At 40.3% G+C, this 20,827-nt stretch overlaps 1 protein-coding gene across 4 annotated transcripts in view; it reads right to left on the reverse strand.

The window, feature by feature from the left end:
• Nucleotides 1-20,827, reverse strand: part of AGBL1 (AGBL carboxypeptidase 1) — a 378,644-nt gene that overhangs the window by 275,822 nt on the left and 81,995 nt on the right. For all 4 annotated transcript variants that reach the window (XM_059858557.1, XM_059858554.1, XM_059858553.1 and 1 more), the window contains exons 16-17: nucleotides 15,839-15,986; nucleotides 12,170-12,323 (exon numbers count right to left, since the gene is read on the reverse strand). In XM_059858557.1, the coding sequence (XP_059714540.1) occupies nucleotides 12,170-12,323; nucleotides 15,839-15,986 (302 nt within the window). The remainder of the gene's footprint in view (nucleotides 1-12,169; nucleotides 12,324-15,838; nucleotides 15,987-20,827) is intronic.

Raw genomic sequence — 20,827 nt, forward strand, 5'->3', positions numbered from 1 at the left:
ACAGAACTGTCACAGAAGGAGCTTGGCATCTGGAAGCTGTGGCAGACATGATATGACCTGATCCATAAAACACAGCTAAACAGCTTGGGCTGCCAGAGGCCAGGATTTACAGGACTGAGCTTAAAAATGGCCTTCAACGCCTGCTATGCTAAATGCACTTCCCTACTGCACACAAAACAATTCCCAGCTTGTGAGGGTGACCTACAACACTGCAAAGTAAGAAAGCAGACAAGACACTAGAGACACTTATCTTGTTACAGCCTGCACTGTCCACTGCTACTCAGGACAGGAAAGGAATGACCTCAGCTCTGGCTGCATTTTTTGCACTTGGTTACAGGGGTAGGAAGGACTTCAAGAAAAAAAAAATAGGGTTTTTTTCAGAATTTTTTCAGAAATTCCCCAGTGCAGCAAGCACAAAGGAAAAAAAAAAAAAATTAAGGCAGAGATAGTTTCTGCTGCATTATCCACTACAGCCTCATTTTTACAATAAAAGCCTCTCTGCATTTTTATTTCCAGCAGGCACAGCCTGATCAGCAAGGAATTTAAGGACTTTCTGCCCTCCCATCCATCTACCTATTTTCTTCATCTCTACTTCAATCACTAGTTACAGCCTTCTGTTAGGTGCTCACCATGGGACCTAAACATCCTCTGGGAGACCTGTCAAAGTCACTGTGATGCCAGTGATAATAAATTCCATCTCACTCATCTTCTCTTGAAGCACTTCATAGACTAAAGATTACATGTTTCAAGTGTGTTCCAAGTTATGAAGGTAAGGATTTACAGAAAAATCAAGTAAGTTGCCCAAGGATAAAATACAAATCAGTCAGAGCTGGAAGCTCAACAGCTGTTTCCCAAGCTCCAGTCAAACAATTCTGTGCCATCCACATTCACCCTAGAAGTGATTTTCTACATAATCCATTACTTCAAATCACTTCCTCCTCTTTTCATTAGCTATGAAAATGAATTGAACTGTGCACTTAGACATAATCAATAGAGCCCTCTCTCAGTCATGTTACTTGTCCTATATCAAGATCAGCTGTCATTTTCATTCTGGAACCCACCCATCCTTCCCAAAATTATCAAGCACACACATTTTCAGAGTGCTATGCTATTCCTTTATCCATCACTATCATGTCATGATTTCAGACTAGGGGGAAAAGCAAAGATGATATGAAAGTGGTAAGGGAAGAATGAGGAAATAAAATAGAGTGTTGTAGTAGGTCTCTTTGCCTCTTAACAAGTGAAAAAAAAAAAAAAAGGAAAGTCCCTAAGTTGTCCAGAAGTCCTTCCTTACCTGTGGGCCAAGACATAGCTCCAACCCCATTCTGACTTCATTTACTCGTCACCTCTGCCCACATCATGTTTTAATAAAAATTTTAACATACTTAATTTACCCTCACTATTTCAAAGCACCCAGGCCAAGCTAGAAATATTTTCAAAAGAGTTTGTTAAACAAATTCAAGGGGGAAAAAAAAAAGACTAAAAGCTTATAAAAAGAATTGCCAAGTGGCAAGGAAAATTACTTTCTTCCCCCCCTCCCCCCCCCAGCTAAGAAACACAACAATTACAACTGATACAGCAAATTAAATTCTAAGTGCATTGGTGATTTGATAGATATAATTTTCTAAGTGTTACAGCCACATAATAAGTGCCCTGAAATGATACAGAAGTCCAAGTTTAGCTGTCTGGGAACACTGGTGCACTTTGCAGTATCTACCATGTCACTCATCAGCTCGTTGATCTTATCAGCACATTTGCAGTCTGAGCAGAGCAGCTGTCCCCACTTGGTTTTTATTTCTATTTCTGCATTAGAAACAGGTGGGCAAGCTCAGAGACTAACAAGTTCCTTTTTGATGTAGAGATGGACAAATCCTCTCATTAACAGAATGGCCTTTTAAAAATCATTATAGGGTATTTTTAGTCCCATTTCATTTCAGTATTTCTGTATAATTGCAGCCCATTAATCACAAATGCTTGTTTCTAGAATCTGTCAGTTATAGGCAACAAGTAGTAGCAGCCTGTGGCATCTGCAAACTACTACTTTCAACATATTGCTGGCTTATTTTACTGGGATAAGATTGGCTGCATCAGTCACCCAGAAATGGATCTCATTCTCCAATTACAGAAATTAAACTTAGTTAAACAGGTCAGGCAGAAATCCACATAGACCCTCCCAGCAAAATCAACTTACAGGTGGGAATTAGAAAGCAGGTGTTCAGAATTCCAGATACAAAACCAGGAGAAAAACAAATGCATACCATGTATTGCAAAATACCTCCTCACTCAATAATGCTCTTGGATAGATTAATATTAAAATCAACACACAGAAATAGCATTTGATTAAGATCAGCACATAGAAATAGTGTTTGCTACATTTCACAAGAGTGTGGAGCCCCTCACATGGATGTGGGCAGAGTAGCTGAACAAACTATCTGCTTGCAGCTCTGGCAAACATGCACTAAAGCTGTTCCATACAATCCAAACAACTCCAGGCATTCGTAATGCACGACTAGCTAGGTCAGCCTTTATCAGACAAAAATGCATAGCTTGGAACATTAAATCCAGAAATTAGATTGTTGTTTTCCAGAAAGTTTTCAAAGCCTTGAGGTATCAGCTGAATGACTTTTCTATTTTCAAGTCAGACACAGTAGACAGTCTCTCCAAACCAGCCAGCCAAGATTTAAAAGCACCAAGAAATTTCCCAGTTTAGAAGGATAAAGGTGAAAGCAACATGAAAGCTATAACGCCACCCACACTGTTTCCCAACAGTCTGTTAGTTCTGGGTGTTGAGGAAGGGTTTGCCTGTGCAAGCTGAAGCCTATTGTTAGAGTGAGAAATTCAAGAGTCACAGGAGCATGAAAATCTACCTCAGAGTAGCAGAGTTCCCTGTTAGCAGGACACACTCTGGGTTCTGTCACAGCCTAGCAGTTCCTTAACACAAACTGTGCAAGACTTGACAAACTGCCCCTGAGCTGAGTTCCCAAACTAAAAGCAATGGTTTGCTAGAAGAGTGGCAGACCCCACTTTTTGCCAACTCTGCCCAATCTTGCCATCCAAATTAGTTTGTTCCCACGAGATCGTCAGGCATCAGAAAGCAATGTGTATCTACCTCAATCTGTGTATCAGCACAGCTTTTCTGGAACAAAAAAGGAAAAAATATTGAACCAGAAACAAAAACTGCTCTCTGAGATGGCAGGAGTAGTTATGTGGGTCTGACAGCAGCTGGTATATGTGCTACACCCCCTGGGACTTCCAGCCACAGATTACTCTTCCACAAGGCCAACCTGCCAGCTGTCCTGCTCCCAAATCTCTGATCACAGCTTGCCTAGCAGTTATCAATGAGCAGGTACAACCAAACAGAAAGGAGAACAACTGATCACATTTCAACAGTTAGAAAATGACGATTTCTTACCTTACAGAAGGCTTGAACCTGAGGAACATCTTACTGACCTTTGAATTCAAGGAGCAAGTGTGATTTACAGAGTGCCCCACTATCCACACCTTCAGCGCTACTGACCAGAAACACCTGCTTTGACACAGGTGTCCAAACCCAACTGCCTTCAAGACAACCCACTTGACACATCACCAGGTGCTCCAGACCTTCTGACTTGTGAAAAAACAACCACCCAGTGTAATATGGCACCTGACCAGCTGGGCAATATTGTGCCCAGATGAAGGAACCCCTTCCTGACCTTGGCTTTTACCTTGAGGCACAAGGATTCTTGACTCTTCACACCTTGGTAAGCACATTGCTCCTGTCAATATCCAATCTCCAGTGACAGTCTGACCCTAAAATTATGTCCTCCCTCTCACAGCCCATCTCTGCCACACTGATGAGAGATTTACCTCAATTCAAAAGCTTCTCTGGCTGACTTACACAGTACCACAAGTGACCTTTTAGCACATGCCCCACAGGACTAGAATTTATGGCCAGGCATGGGAAATGTGCCACTCACAGGAACACGCTGATTTGGGGGATTTTTGCCACACCATAATTTGAAGCTGATAATAGAAACCCAGTAGCAGTTTAATGCTTGTTCACCATTTTAGGGAGAAAGAGCTGCCTGGGGGCTTTGCTGGGCTGTGTTTCAATACCTTGATTGGCCATTGGAAACACAACACCTGCAGGCTTCTCACTGACTGTTTCCACCTAAGGGAGAGAAGATTATTTTTTTCCCCTTCTGCTAAGGCAAGAATTTAGGCAATCTAGCACTCCTGTAGAAGCTTGCAAGTCCTGGGGTGAGAGAACTGGTCCTGGGGTGTTGGAAGACAGGCATGTTTCAAGCAGCTGCCTATAAATTTCCAAAGCTGTATCAGAAATACATATAACCAAACCATTTTCAGTTTCATTGATAATTTTCAATGCCTTGTAGCAAAAATACAAGTAGTACCACACTCCTGTGAGAAGACCCTTCTGAGGCACTTGACAAACCAATCAAGAAATAAAATAATTATGACTAAGATATGCTAATTTAGATTTGCAAGATGTTTAATTCATTAGTGTATCAAAAAAGGCTGTTATGTTCTGGAAGTCTGGAGGATTGCCAACCTTAAGCTCTACTGAGACAATCATAGAATATCTTGAGTTGGAAGGGACCCACAAGGATCATCAAGTTCAACTCTTGATGTTCAAGCCCAAGTCCATAGCAACCAAGAAGATATTGATAACTTATGTTCCAGAAAGTTCTCCCTTTAATCAGATAATTTCTTCTCTAGAAAGGACATGCAAAGGTTATAAGTCTCTTGGGGCAAAAGTAAGTCTGTTCTAAATCAAAAAAGGAAAGGCAGCTGAACAAATGCTGAAAAAAGTGCTACAGAATTTTCTGCTCTATCCCCTAAGCAGAGGATGGCTTAGAAAAAATATCCAAATTTCAGAAGGAATTTTATTTTTAAAAAATGCAGAACATGGCAGCTGAATGAAGAACACTACAAATAATCTCATTTAAGGTGCTTATTCTGCCATCATGCTGCATTAGGCAGAGGGTGGGACAGAATGAGAAATTACCCTAATATTTACTTTCTCTCTTTGCTAAAAACACTGTGATTGTCTATGCTTCAAAGCCCAGTTTTACCATCCTTGTTCAGTGTTTTCTGTCCATTCCTTGCTGCCTGGACTACTGGAATTCAATACATTAATATGTATTTTGCCAAGCTCACAGAAGGCTGACCACAGTGTCAAAGCTGTGCTGGCAGCGTTGGCTCAAACAAACACTGGGATTCGAAGAGCATTTAATACATCATGAAAAATACTGGCCTCAGCCTGCAGACAACCATGTGTCTGTCTCACAAATTTCATATTCCATTCAACCAGCTTCCATCTTTATGGCAGCAAGCTGGATAACTCAAACAGGAGCATAGTTTTGCAGAAATTTGTCTGCTCTTTTTGCAAGGAGCTGCCAACGCTGTTGTGACTGGGATATCAGAAAGAAAAAGTAGAAGAGATCTTTGAAATTTCAAGACAATCTTGAAAAAATTTCAGCACAGACCATCAGTGTTGCATAACTGGACAGCTTTGCTTTGGCTTCAGAAGCTTAAGAAACTGTCAATTCAAGTGGAAAAAAAACATATTCTCAATTCTGTAATTATTTAGCACTGTAGAACACATGAAAATTTTATTCAGCCTTTCTTCACTGCTGCATTAAAACAGGATAACAGTTTTCACAACAGCTGACTCTTCCTGTCACCAAAAACAAAGTGTTTGGTATAAAATGAGAGAGAAATCAGCACCTCTGCCTGGCAGCCCTGCAAATTAGGAGAAAATCTTCAAAAGAATACAAAGACACAAACCTCATTATTGCAGATGCAAGGATGAAGAAAAAATGTTTTTCTCCAGTGTTCCATAATCATCTCAATCAATTTCTATACACAGTAAAATCTGTTCACTTTTAACTATAATCACAAATAAGAGAAAAGATAGAGAACTGATGAAAGGAAAAAGCAGAACAGGTCTGTAAATGGAATACTTGAAGGAAATGTATTGCTGGTAGACATTTTCTGCATAAGATTGCAATTTGGTCCACACTAAGTACCTAGAAAGCTGCAAAAAGAGTCTGTCAGATAAGATCTTCTGTTCCCATTCAGTGGAAATGCCATCTAATAGGGGACCACCTGAGGAGCAGGGGCTTTCTTCAGTTCTTGGTTTCTCTCCTGAGATTATCATCAACAGCAGCAATAGCTCTTTCTTCTTGTATGACATTAGCACTGTGGAGTTGTCATTATAAAAGCCTGTCAGACCTTCCCACAGAAACCAATCAGCAGCCAGACAGCTCTGGGTAGGTGGATTGGTCCCCATTTGGCAGACATGTGTGTCCTGAGGGTCCATGAGCATGTGGCTGTGCTGTTTGAACACGTGCTGGAGGGAGGATCACATGCAGTAACTGTGAGGAGCAGATGTGCTTGCTGATGTGAGCTGCTTCCAGCCAGCACAATGCCAGGTTAGCACTCCAGATGAATTGCTACAGGCAGCCCTTCTGCCTGCTGAAAAGATCATTACCAATCAAAGCAGGTCATTCTACCTCCTTATTTCAACATTATTAGTTGAGAGCTTCTTTTAAGGAGTGCAGCTTCCTTTGGGGCCAACTGACTCCAATAAGGTGTTGAACTAATTTGGTCCCTGTTTCACTAGGAGATGTGTCATCTCCAGGTCTGAAAAAGTTATTCAAGAGAGCTTGAGCCTTTCATAATTAACATGCAACACTGGTTGCCACATGGGGAGCAGGCACAGTTATAATAACTCTGAGTCAATAATTCATAAACTATAATGCATTATTAATCAATTATTGAGGCCTGAATTACATTTAATGAGACTAAGCTGATTGGAGCACTAAGCTGTTTGAGTCATATTGATTTAATCAATGTGCTTAATTAAACTGTGTACATTTTCCACATGATCATTATTTCCCAGTATCCTGCATAAGTGGCCCCTGCAATTCACATCCTCTGCTGTTCTTTGCTTAGGATTTACTCTTTGCTGCAATTTATATTTAAAGGTAAAGGGCTTATTTCCTCCTAAGATGAGATCAAAGTTTCAAAACAACCATCTAAATAGCTTATACAAGCAAATTGAGAAATGTTAGAATAGTTTTCCCAGCAACAATGTTTTTTTTATTCTGTAGGCCTAAGATGAGACTAGGTAAAGGCACCTCATTAGTCTCACTTTATCCCTCATTCCAGCTCCAGGAGCATCTGCAGATTCAATGGTATGAACATCCTACCATATCTATCCCAAAACCATTACTCTATCCTTCTTCAGAAACATGCCTAGACAAAAAATGTGCTTCAAATCCCCAGGAGACTACATTTAAGATAAGCAGGTGTCATTATCTTTTTTTGACAGTATTCATAATGGTTTCTTCAGCCATGCATAAAGAGGATATATGATGACAGAAGAGCAACTCAAAGTGACAGATATTACAGATGTAAATGCATTTGCTAGTGTCATTTTTGTTTAATTTCCCTCACCTCTGCTGCTAATTATCCGGCACAATTTGGGTTAACTTTAAACCACAAAATTCAGATCTATAATGCTACCCACAGCTAAAAGAATACTCATTAGGTGTGTTGACTCTGGAATACACATACCACACTGAATAATCACTATTATTAATGGGGATGACAACAGTACAACCAGCCATGAAGAGAGCTGTGCAATTCCTTTGGGACTGTTTGAGTCATTACTCTGTGTTAGCACTAACCAGAATGGCATCTGCACTACATCACATCTCAGAGGTGCCCTGCCCCTTCCCTTCTCTGACAAAAGGCGAGAGCAAACCCACCCCAACTCAAGGTACAGCCAGGAAACACCTCCTGAAAAACAGTCACAGAGCAATGTAGAGTGTACACTGTTTTTTTCTGACCAATCATTTTGCTTTTGGTGGTTTAAATTCCACCATTCTATTAACATTAGCAGCATATCAGCATCCTTTATTTCTTAACAAGAATACAATTTCATCATTGCCTGGGTGTCAGTGTTTAGATATTTTCTTTACACTTCTTTGAAGAGTTAATCTGTCCATTTGCTCTGTCACAACAGTATCCTACTGCTTGCAGGGTCTACTCAGCTGTCTGCCAGGGAGTTTAGTGGAGTTGCACACTGCACACATGCATTAATAATACTGTGAATTAAGAGTTTGCAAACTATTACTGAGTACACATACATGCTGCTTCACATACTGCCTTCACTGGGCTCTGTGTGTGTGGCAAACAAGAAAATCAGAGCTCTGCAAACACCTATTAATTCATCAAGCAAGGAGCTGGCACCAAGGTTTGGAAGCTTTTTGTTTCTTTATTTATTTGACAATGCTCTGAAAGATATTGGGAATTGCTCTCTCTTCAGAAGTACCTTTAACTCTCATCAGGCAGACCTAACATAGCCAGAAATAAAGTCAGAATGATTTTACCTTTATCACAAGACAATGGAGGATATTGCACTTAGAATGGGTATTAAAGATATCTGTACTAGCTGGAGTCTTCTCCATCTGATGGGAGGAAGGGCAAGTTTAAAGTTAAAAAGCAACCACAAAAAACAAAACAGACCCTCTCAGTCTCTATCTGTTCAGGTCTATGGAACTGAAAAAGCCCAGCAGGGACCACTGACCAGCCCAGCTACGTACAACATGGATCAAGTTTGAGTGGAGGTTGTGTCATTGTAACTGAGTGGTTGCATGAATCAGAGTAAAAGCACACAAAGCCAAAGAGTTCCCACCTCACTTCCTTCTGTGTTCATATCAATTTCAGAACTGAACATTTAATAAAAATTATTCAGTACACCACCATCATATAATGGGCAGATATAAAGAGTGGAAGGAGAAAGGAGCCTAAAGTGGATACCAAAGCCTCACACAAACAAGGCATAATGAAGGAGAGAAGTAGCCCATTTTTCTTCCCTTCAGCATGGCTTGTGCTTCCTATTAACAAGGTGCACGTTAATAAATTTAACTCAGACAAATTTAACCATCCTAGGACCACATTAATCAAAAGCCTGACAAGAGCAATCTGAAAGAGTTGAGGAAGGGAAGTAAAGCACAGCTGACACAGAGGATGCCTTGGCCTCACTCTCCCTAAGCACTTCCAATACAAAACTCCTTCCCAATGCACTTCTACCAGGCTGATCCTGCTGCCTTCCCAGGGCTCCTCACCCACCCTGTGCCTCTTTATCTGAGATATTTCCTTATCCCTACATGTCTATACTTGAGAAAGATTTAGACTATTTCAGCATGATCATGTGCAGGAACTATAAAGTCCTGGTGAGACTTGTGCCACTGGCATTGCTGAAAAGAAACTCTCAAGGTAGAGATTAACACATGTAACAAAGGCAACCTAAGTTTGATAAGAAATCGAAATTACTGTAGCTCATGGAAACTGTTCATTGGCCTGAACCAGCAGGAAAAACAAGGGCTGTCCATTTTTATTCATTACCTATGTGCCAAGTTCCCCAGTGCTGGAGCTCCACATTCCTTCTCAAGCTGAAATACCCATGGAGACTGTAGAAAGCCATGGGATTTATTGCAGGGAAATCCTCCACCCTTTGGTCTCTTCATATTTAGCTCTAAGTTGTTGCTCTTGAGTTATGTTTTTAGCATGGAAAACATTGACAAACAGGTCCTTCCATCAGCCAAAACACTTCACAGAAAGATGGGTATGCCATACAAAATGAGGAAACTGAGAAGTAAGTGCTGATCAAAGCAACACAAAGCAGCACAAATTAAACTAAGTGCATCCCCAAAAGCCATAATTATCCAAGCTACTCAAACAAAATAAGCACATACATGATTATTCAGATTTGCCTACAGGCATCCCCACAGCATAAAACATGGTGTGCTGCCTTGCTGTTCTTTCACTCGATAAAACAATAAATATTTTCATCACTTAAGAGTATTGGTGTTTACTTTTCCAGTCTTGAAAACTTGAGTGAAACTGTGTTGCCTTGACAATGCCTTTCCCCCAGAAAAACTTCTCTTTCAGTTGGACAACTGGGGTTTCTACATGTTCTGTTTTGACTGAGTTCCATGGGCTCATGGATAGGAAGTCTGCAATCTCATTGTTGTGCAAGGCTTCAGAGGAAGGGTTTAGTGGCAAAGGATTTCATGGCATTTCATAGAAAACTACAAGCTCCCACTGGCTTCAAGTACCACCACAAGGCAGGAGATATTTATTTCTACTGAAAATAAAGAGAACTTTAGCCACATAATTGGAATTTGAACCTTGGTGCAATATATTAAACAGTCAAAGCATTTGGAAGTATCTGTGCAAATCATTCATAGATGCCTTATGAATCTTTCAGCAAACTTGGGCTGAAGAAGCAAGCCAAGCCTTGTCTATGTAGACAGGTTAACAACCTTTGAAAACCTGCCAGGCTCTCTTCTAAGACTGCAAGAAGGAATCTAATATACTCTGAGAATACAGTACTCCAGAAAATAGCCATGCCTCCCAACATGGTCACATTTATATCTCAATGCTTCCTTGAATTTTTTTTTTTTTTAATTTTCTATCACAAAATGCTCCTTTCAGAAAGTCCTTTCAAAACCAAAAGAGCAAAAGTCCAATGTTTAGGATATTGACTCCTCATGTCACTGACTCACTCCAAGCTCTTGCTTAGATAAACCCAGATGTTAGCTTAGTTTTTGTTTTTTACCACCATTGGGAAGGGCTTCTCACTTGGGCAGAAAATCTTGTTCACTTCATGCCTCTTCCAGCTGTCTCCAATCCTCAAATAAAATATTTCAACTTACTTTCAGTTGCCCTCTTGAGACCTTCTGCCATGAGGTGCCAGCAAATAACATCTGACCAGGTGATCTCTGCCAGGTGCCAAAGGCTGCTCTAGGTAACCAACCTTCCCCTTCCCAACTCCCACCCATTGATTTTCTGTGTCATTATCATGGAAAAAACAGCTTAAGGGCAGGAGTTCTCTCTTCAAGTCAGGCATAGACAGCCACAATTAAAGATGTGCATGCAGATTATAAATTCCCCATGTAGCCTGTACTTGGCTATTTTACTTTAGTATTTCAACCAAGAAAAGCATGTCCATGATACAAATTTGCTAATCCAAGGTAAAAGCTGAAGTTGTAATCAAGTTATTACAGTAGAAAGATAAGAGCTGTGGATGATTACACTGTAGTGTCAGCATAGCTGCAGTCACTCTGCTCTAAACCTGGACCAAAAAAGATAGCAATAACTTTCACCAACTCCCATATTTCAAATCCTTTTTAGTTTAGAAGAAGAAAAATGAGAATGATGGTTCATGTCACAGAATCCCTTTGGAATCTTCTAGCCTAGTGCCTAAGTGAGCTAATGAAGAGTATTCATTTAACATCGAAAAAGATCTTAAGACAATTTAAATATCAACACAGGTTGAGACCTTTGAGGCTTGTGATGTTTGAAGAGATTTGAAAAAAAAAAAATCACTGTACACCTTGTTTCTGATTTCAGAAAAAAAAAAATCAAAACCTACATATAAGTAGTTAATGATTAAGGCTCTAAAATCAAAGCTAACCCAATGTGATGCTAATCAAAATCTTAACACTTGCTGTTGAGTTACAGAAACATTCATATCTTAATCTTGTTCATCAGGGCCACTGAAGGTCTAAATCTTTGGCTGTCACAAATAATCAGCTCTAGATATAAAATAGCAATTACAATATTTACTATTAAACAGTACATAATCAGTATGGTCTCAGACAGAATGCAAAGAGATCTATTGTGTCCAGATGGATCTGCTGGGCACACTGCAGGAGCTGGAATTTCACCAGAAGACTTCAATTGCTGGTCCAGCTTGGAATGAGTTATCTTGGTTTTGGCTTTGGGTTTTTTTGGTTTAATACTTCAAAATATATAAAAATTTTAGTAGAAAATATAAAATGTAAAAAAAAAAAATCTTGCTGAATTAGTTATTTCACAGTTTTTTGCTCTAGGCAATATTTTATTTTGAACTTTTCAAATGTTTTACATTATTGAAATTAGAAGTACAAAATGGCATCAGTTCTCCTCCCTCTTCCATGCAAACCTGTAATTTTTAAAGAGCATAATTTGCTATTCCTCATATTTATATTCCTTTTTCCAAAATGAGGAAGACAAGAAAATCAGCATGCTCACAAAAAGAGGTTGTTATTGTTACTGCTGACATGAGCACAATTCACCAGCATCTTTTTTAATCCTTCATTGGGCTACTTACAGAACTGCTCCAGGTCATCTCTGGTTTTAGACTCAGGCATGGCAGTGATTGTGAGCAGTGGGCATGGATTTCCTCCTAGAGTCTGGCAGAGTGTCTGCTGCCTCCAGTAAACCTTCTTAGGGTTCCTATTTTGTTCCAGGATATCAAGATGGGACTGAAAAAGAAGCAAGGAAGCAGATTTATAAAGGAGTTCACAGTCTATAAAACCTGATTTTATTCCAGTAGCTGTATGTTATTTTTGATACTAATTTCATATCTTGCTAACTTCCCAGCTGCTCTCTTTCACCAGTTAATATCAGCACCTTTTAGATCCCACAAATATGCACAAGCCATTCACACTGCATCCCAGTTCACTGAAGCTGCACAGAATATTTATTCTTATATCATTATCTACTTGAGGGTGTCCCTTTTTATTGCAGAGGGGTTGGACCAGATGACCTTTAAATGTCCCTTCTAGCCCAAACTATTCTATGATTTTGCCTTCCGAGTTCCGAGGTGCATTTGTTAGCATAATGAAATTTCTATGCATACATAAAATCCAAAAGAGAAGCATTTACTCTTTATATTTTAATAAGGGTTTTGTAGAAATGTGAGAAAACTCACCACTTTTGAACATTTACAGAACTGATTGCCTAGCTGTCAAGCACATGCCAGTGAAACTCAGTGACAACTCCATATCAGAGGCAGCCAAAAAGTTTATATCGAAACAACATTTTGTGCAATCAGTAGTGGGAAATTTGAAGAGTGTCTTTCCAAGAAGTTATTTAAAAAGGGAGATTTTCTCCCCACCCCCCAAATTTTATGACAGCTTTAAATAATTCTAAAGACCAACAGCTTCTTGAGAAATTTGAGGAAAAGAACTGGCAGCTTAGAAGAAAGACTTTTTGGAACAAATTCCGATCGCCTCATTAGACACGGAGCCACTTGTCACCCACACAGCAGATGAAGTGTGGTTCTGTTTGTCTGTTTGCAGTGCAGCTGAGGAGGGTGAGCACTGCCCCTGTGGGCTGGTGCTGAGTGCTGGGCAACACCAGTTGTCTTCCAGTTGGTAGGAATAGGAGCAGTGAGCACACTTGTCCTAACAGAAACGAAAACATTTCTGTTCACTCAGTGACCCACAGAGGGTGAGGGTTTGTCCCTATGAGTCAGGGTTCAATTTTAATCTACATTTATGGGACACCACGTTCCTGTTTATCAAATCTTGGAGCTCACCCTGTTTCAGACTGCTTTCCCAGCATTCAAATAGAGCCATGTTAACACAGAACTGAAATTTATAGTCATCTATGTTATAAAACAATTAAAATACAGCTCTATAAAGTAAATTCAATTATTAAGTGCATTTAACAATCTCACATAGATACAGAGAACTCAATATCATCATTTTCTTATGTTCCTGGTACCCAGTGAAACTTAATTGGGTATAGCTACCACAGAGATTTCAGCTAGATATCAAAACAATTAATATTGTGATGTAAAAATAGATAAATTACTGTTCATACAAGAAATGTAATTACTAATGGACAAGAAGTAATGAACTGCAGAGTGCATCCAGTTCAAATAGGATTCTACAATATTTCCTGCAAATATGCCTATAACCATTAAATATATATGATATTTAAAAACATTTTCGAATTACTAACTCCATATACAAGTTTATCTTCTTCCCCAAAGCACTATGTCTTTAATTGAGCCCTTGGGTTCATAATCAGTTTTAATTTATTATTGATATGTAAAACCAACACATTTCACCAGTGGACAAATGCTTTAAAATGCAATCTACTGACGCACAAACCTGATTTAGTTTATTTACTGCAGAAATAGAAGTAAAATGGAGATGTGCATAGTGTATCACTTGACATTTTAAATTAGCCCAAGCAAAGAGGCCTTTCAGAATTATTAGAAGTAGTGATTTTTGCTTTAGCTAGAGCTGGACATGACAATCTATCAGCCTTTTCCATCCATAATTCCCATTTATCAAACTTAATGGTCCTTATTGTGTCCGAGTTCATTTAAACTTTTCCTGGGGCAAACTTCCCTCTAACTTCAATGAGTATTTTATTTGAAGAGACAGTGAAATACTTAAAGACCTGATCCTGGAAGCCTAGGCATAACATATTTTTCATCTCTATTCTATTCATTCAGGAGCAGGTGAAACATTCAGTCATTCCCAGAGCACACAAACTCTCCAAGTCTCTCTTGCTTTGTGCCAGCAAAAGATAGAAATCAATAACAGTAAAATAATGATGAAGCCCTGCATTTATGTGAAATGTATGGTGGTGAATAAGTCCAACCAATTCTTCAGTATTGCATGTCTTTTTTACCCTGTAGACTGTAGATATTTGTGTCTTCAGGGCAAAAGGTCAGACCCCACCACTGGAGAACACAATCTTCCCCACAGAACTTTAGGAGTAACTGGTGAACTTTAGGAGTAACTGGTGAGGAACTGATAAGAAGTGAGCTGACAGACATGTTTTGGACTGAAGGCTGGACTGGCCTTCCCCCAAATATTGAAAGCAGTTTCTTTGAATGTCTATAATGGGATGCAAAACAGTTGACAAGAGGCTTTCTTGAGTGGGAATCAATCCAAGCCTAACTCTGCTGATGTGCCAGGCAGCACAGTGAATCCTGGGGGAGGACACTGTCCCCTGGAAAGCACAGCCTCCAATATCTGCTTATGGCAAACTGATATCATTATAAAAAACACAGTGACCTCAAACTCCACCAACCCACACCAGCATGTATTGCCCAAAACAAAATGTGTTGACAATGGAAACTGAAGTGAGAAGGGAGGGAAACGGATTTACTGGAACTGTGTGGTTTCATTTGCAGTAGCATTACTCTCATCTTTAGCATCAAAGCAAAGATACTCCCAGAACTACTCATTTCACTTCTTTCATCCTATCTCCCCTCCATCAATTATAGAGGAAGCACATTGGATGCATTTCCCAGAAAATTCCCTTACCATCCACCCCTTCCCACAGAAGAGGCTGTGGAAAACAAACCTGTGCCCAGCAAAAAAAACCTTGGTACAACTCAAAAACTAAATTTATGCTATGGAGTTGAATTCTTTTAATTTCTGTATTGACAGCACTGGTGGGAGTGTCACAAATTCCTACTGACACCCCAGCTGGCACTGAGGAAAGAGCTGGTAAAGTATCAGATGAGGTCCAGCAGCCTGGTAATTCTGGGTGCAGCTCTGAAAGCTGGGCTGCTACCCTGTGTCAGGAGAAGGATCAGGCAGCACATCTAAACTGTCATCAGGTTTAGTCCCCTGCTTCCCAGCCCTCCAGCAGGAGGATCCTGCTGCCCCAAGTGAGTGGAGACACCTCTGGTCTGTGTTATGACTGGTATAAGCACTCACGGCTTGTGCTCAGCTTGTCCCACAGAGAAATTTCTTCTACAGCATTCTGGGCTTTACAGCTGGCAAAACAAGGCAATTACACCAATGATCACAGAATGGTTTCAGTGGGAAGGGACCTTAAGGATCATTTAATTCCAACCCCCTTGCTGCCATTCCCCTAGACCAGGTTGCTCAAAGCCCCATCCAACCTGACTCTGAGCACAGCCAGGGATGAGGAGGTGAAATCAATCCTCTGTGTCATCCCAAAATCTACACATACCCAAGCAGCTCCCACCATTATCTTATCTAGGTGGACATGTCAGCATTACCATCATTGTGGAGTAGGTGTAGGGGTAGTGGTAGGCCAGGTAGCAGACATCATCTTTGTGAGGGAACTTGATGCTGAAGGTGAGGGTGTAGTAGAACCTTCCCCTCCCACCTCCTCCTGCTGCTGTGCTCCTGCAGCGGTAGTGGTTTCTGGAAGAAGAGAGGAGGAGGAAAGTAAATGTTTTTCACTTCTAGACGTGCATTTGAAGCAGCCATGGGAAAAATAAGCATTCAGAGAAGCATCCACACGACAGGACACAAAGCCCAGTGTGGAGTTGGGAGGCAGAACTGCACGTGGCAGTGCAGGGCACATGCTGCTGAGGGATGGGAGCACTCTCCTAGGAAAATAAAATCCATTAATGCTTCGTTTTGTTAAGATGCAAATAAAGAAGCAGTCAGCTAATAGTAGCTCATATAGCAGAGTCCAGACATATTTAAACTATGCATTCTGCTGAAATTGCTGTATTTCTTCAGATATTCACATTATCTTGCTGAGAGAGGCAGGTTCCTATTCACAGCCCTGAATAATGCCATAAGAAAATACTTTGCAAAAAGCCTGGAGCCTTAGAAAATATGAATACCCTACCAAACCAACTATTCAGTTTCACCACAGGAAGAAAAATGATATTTCAGGAATAAAAATAAATAATAAATAGGACATAGAAAAAATATTTCAGATACCATCAAAGGCACTTTGCTGAGAAGAAAGAAGAGAGTGGGTTTGGGTAGAGACTGGGCACGAAAGAAAAGTGACCTCATACAGATTTTCCAGTTGTGACCAACCCAAAAAATTCTTCTTTGTAACTTTGAAGATGTGACCCTCTCCCTCTCAAGGACCAGAGAGGACTAGCTGCTCCCTAAAAAACAGGGAGCTGAGCTTGACGTGGAAGCCAGAAGAGCAAAGAACTCTTGAGGCAGGGTCATCTCCCACAGCACCTGATCAGGGCATGCCTGGGGACAGCAGAGGAGCTCAACCACAGGTTCAGATGATCAGACAAGGTTGGGGTGGTGACACAGGTCTGGGTCCAACCAGCAGGTCCCTTCATGGGTCAGGATCCAGATCAGGATGTGCAGCAAAGCAGGGACACAGCAGCAGGGACACAGCAGTGACTGAGCTGAAGCCTCACTACAGCAGAGCTCTGGGTGAGGCTGGTCAGCACTGACAAGGTCTAAGAGAGCACACAAATCCTTGACACTGCCTTCAGTAAAACTACAAATCTTGTAACAAGCTCCTCAGTCTAGTGTCAGGAGCTGATCTCTAGCAGGAGACTTACTCTGATGAAGAGATGACTTCAGGCTGAGTAGGAAAGTTTTCTTTCAGCAGAGATGAAGTGACAAATCATGCACTTTAGGGAGAAGCCTCAGAGCAAATTGCATCCATAAGTACATTTCAAACAATATTTTTCCCACATTGCACCAATTATGCTGTTGCCAAACCTTCTGATTCTGAAGGACTGTAAGGTTTCTTTGACAAATGTTATCATCAATGTTGCATTAAAATGCAAAATAGAAGAGGCAACCAAAAGATGCAATTTCAACTCCTGAATTTTACAATACTAGCTTATTTTGCTGCGGTTCATTTTTATTCAAAGGGGTGGAGAGAAAAGATAATTATTCTTGTCAAATTCTCCAAAATAATCAGCTCTTTTTCATAAGGGACAGACAATACAATGCTGCTAGGTTTTCACTTGAATTCAATAGTTAGGAACATATGGGGTGAGTGATACCAACTGGATCAATAGATAGTGCAGGAACACTGAGTCACAGTGGCAACCTGAAAAGCCTATGATTTTATTCTCAGTTGAACCCTTTACCCCAACATTTCTTTTTAAAATAAAGCACCTTAATATTGGACAAAGACTCAAAAGAGAAAAAAAATTCAATAAACCCACAAATATAGAAACATGAACTTAGCATTTATATATGTATTTCACTGGATCAAGGGTTAAAGCCTGGTATCTTTTTGAAGTCAGAATAATGGCATTTAATATAGTTCCTGTTAATTTTGACAATGAAGGATAATTAAGAACTATTTCCTGCATGGTGCAGAAGGAAAATGCTCACCTCCAGGGCCTCTATTACACTCAGTGTCACTTGGAAGGTTAGATCACCTTATTCATAAAGTGTGGCCACAAAAGTGCTGAATTCTTCCAAGCCCTCCCCTCCAAGCTGACATTTGTAGTTAGAGGTGTGGGAAGAAGCAGGTCTTTGCAGGCAGATACTGCCTAAATATCTCACATTGACATTACTCCCACCCGTCCCTAACACTCCAGAGTAAAGGCTTCTCCCTCTGTAGTCTGTAATTCTGCAGACAAGTGTCTTCTCCTACCTAAAATGGCCACTTTAACCCAGGGGTTTTGCAGCAAGAGACACCTCTGACCTTGCTGCCACACTGGCAGTTCAGTGTTGCTCACTCCTGCCCGCTCAGACACGATCCCCAGGGCAGGGATGCTCTCAACAGCACTTGCTGGGCAGCACATTTCATCCTTGTTCCCAGCATCTCTGCTGTTCCACCCAACTACCCACCCAGAAAAGACATTTCCAGACTTTTGAATCACTTCTTGACACCTGCTTCAATCCATAGCAAGCTATCTGGCAGTAACATCAACTTTACAGGTGGCTTTGGCTTCTATATTCTTCAGTCTTGCACTGAAAAGAAAAACCCCTGTGTGCAAGCAGTGTAAATGATCATTTACTTTTACTGTATATAATCTGGTCTCCTCACAATCCATCATACAAAGCAGTACCTCTGAATATTTTTGAAAGAAACCTAAAAAAAATAACTTTTTTCCTCTGTGCCTCTCTCTCCTCCTACTGCTGTCAAGCCAAAATAGCTCTATTGCTTCCTTTTTCCTCCAGATTGATGCTTTTTAGTTCCTCACCACTTTTTCATCACAACACCCTACCATATCAGCATGGAGCCTAAAGTAACAAGCAAGGAAAAGGAAAGGAATAAAAGGCTGTGGCAACATCTGGTCCCCACTCCCTTATTTGTCTTCCCTTTCAAAAACATGTTGAAAGTCTCTCATGCTCTCTAGAGGCCAACACACTGATTATTGGAGAGAAAAAAAAAAAAAAAGAGACCCAAGAGTAGTTTTCTCAATGAAGAGGTAAGCTGTATCTACTGTGCCTTTCAGTCACTTTGTAGCAGTGAAATCTCTTTGTTTGCTGCTCTCCTTCAGAAAAAAATGCACAAGTATTGTATTTCCAGCATAGAAGTGATGAAGAGTTAATTAATAATAATTATAGTACTACTTATCTCTTACTCTGCAATTTTTTGAGCTTAAGAGAAAAATCTTTGCAAACACTATCTGATTAAAACATCTTCCCCATTTATCTATTCTATTCTTTTGGTTGCAGATAAGTGACTCTAATTTTCCACCCTTTGCAAGGTGGGAAACAGACATAGACAGGTGAAGCAGCTTGGACAGGAAAGGAGCTGGGCTGTAACTGAGGAATTCAAAAGCACCAAGTGATTCAGGAGCAATATCCCTTGGCCATCTGATCTTTAGACTTCCTATCTGCAGCATTTAGTATTGTAAAATACTAAATGTAATTTAGTACTGAATTACTATTTTAGTACTAAATATATTTTAGTACTGTTAGATGATGGATTATGGCATTTTCAGTTTAGACTAAAATCACCAAAGAAAGTATCAATATCCCAGACTTCTGGGCCATTTCAAAACACAGTTCAAATGGAAAGTAGACTGTTTCTCTCTTCTAATCTGTTAATGTATTCCCTTTGTCCAAAATACTCCCCACCTGAAGTGTGGTGTCCTCATTTTCCATGTCTGGACTTCTTTACATCTCTAAGTGTGGTTAAGTGCAAGACACTTTAGTAACACCCTGATTCATACCATAAAAAGTAGTATTCAACAATTTACTGGGCATGACTGTTATTTTGGGGTCTGCCATACTGGAAAGTAAAAAATGCACAACAGAACTTCCTTTCCAAAGGGCAAATCCATGATAAGATATTTTGTTGTCAATATTTCAGGCAGAATCCCAGCTGAAGTAGAATATTCCCCCAGCCATTGTGCCATTAAGGTGTTCAGCCACACTGCAAAGGCCAGGTGCTCTCAGAGAGAGGCTGATGTCTCACCCTCTCCCAGATATCATTACAGCAGAGAAGTGACCTGCTAATGTTATGATGTTTATTTCATCTAATGTGATTATAAAGATGCTGAAAAGAGAAGGCCTAATTCTGACATTGTTGTGATCACTAAACAGCCAAATTGTTAGTGCTGATGTGAGAACAAAACACTCCGTGTACCTCATAACTATCTGACCTGACTGCTGTCTGAAAAAGCTGGAGGTTAGATAATATGCTTAGAATGAGCCATGAAACCAAAGGCACAAGCACATTGTCACCAATTCAACACTCAGCTGCCATTATTCCTTAAATAATTTGCTAGAAAGGAATATTATTCAGTGCACAAAAGCTGCCAAGACAGCAAGAGAATTAGATGATCTTATTGTAACTGCCACTGTTTATCATGGGTGTATCCTGTCACTTCACAGAGACAATAAAATAGAGCAGAAGTGTCACTCAGCTATTTTCTGACAAGAGCTCTGCTAATATTCTCCACAACATAAAAACTCTTGTGAGACCTATGAGAAAGGAAGACAGTGACACAGCTGTGCCACAGCATTCATCTTTATGAGTAAACTACCCCATCCACAGGGAAGATGAATGCCAAAGATCAGCCAACCTGCTTCACACAGACATCTCACCAACAAGCTTTTCCTCCCCCTGTCCTTCAGCTCAGAGGTGTCTCTCTGTAAAAGCTGTCAAAGGCATGCCTGGGTTCCTCTGTAGTTTTCAAAGTGCATCACTATTTTCCCATATTTATTAATAACTCCTGGTAAAAATAATTGGATGAGATCCCCTTCAAAATATGCAGACCCCCTTAGGATACCTGTGACCAGAGGGAAGGGAACTGAAGTGAGCTCTTTCCCCAAAATACTGGCAGTGTGATCTCACTGTA

Source organism: Haemorhous mexicanus, chromosome 13 (genome assembly GCF_027477595.1).
Source record: "Haemorhous mexicanus isolate bHaeMex1 chromosome 13, bHaeMex1.pri, whole genome shotgun sequence".
Taxonomy (NCBI): domain Eukaryota; kingdom Metazoa; phylum Chordata; class Aves; order Passeriformes; family Fringillidae; genus Haemorhous; species Haemorhous mexicanus.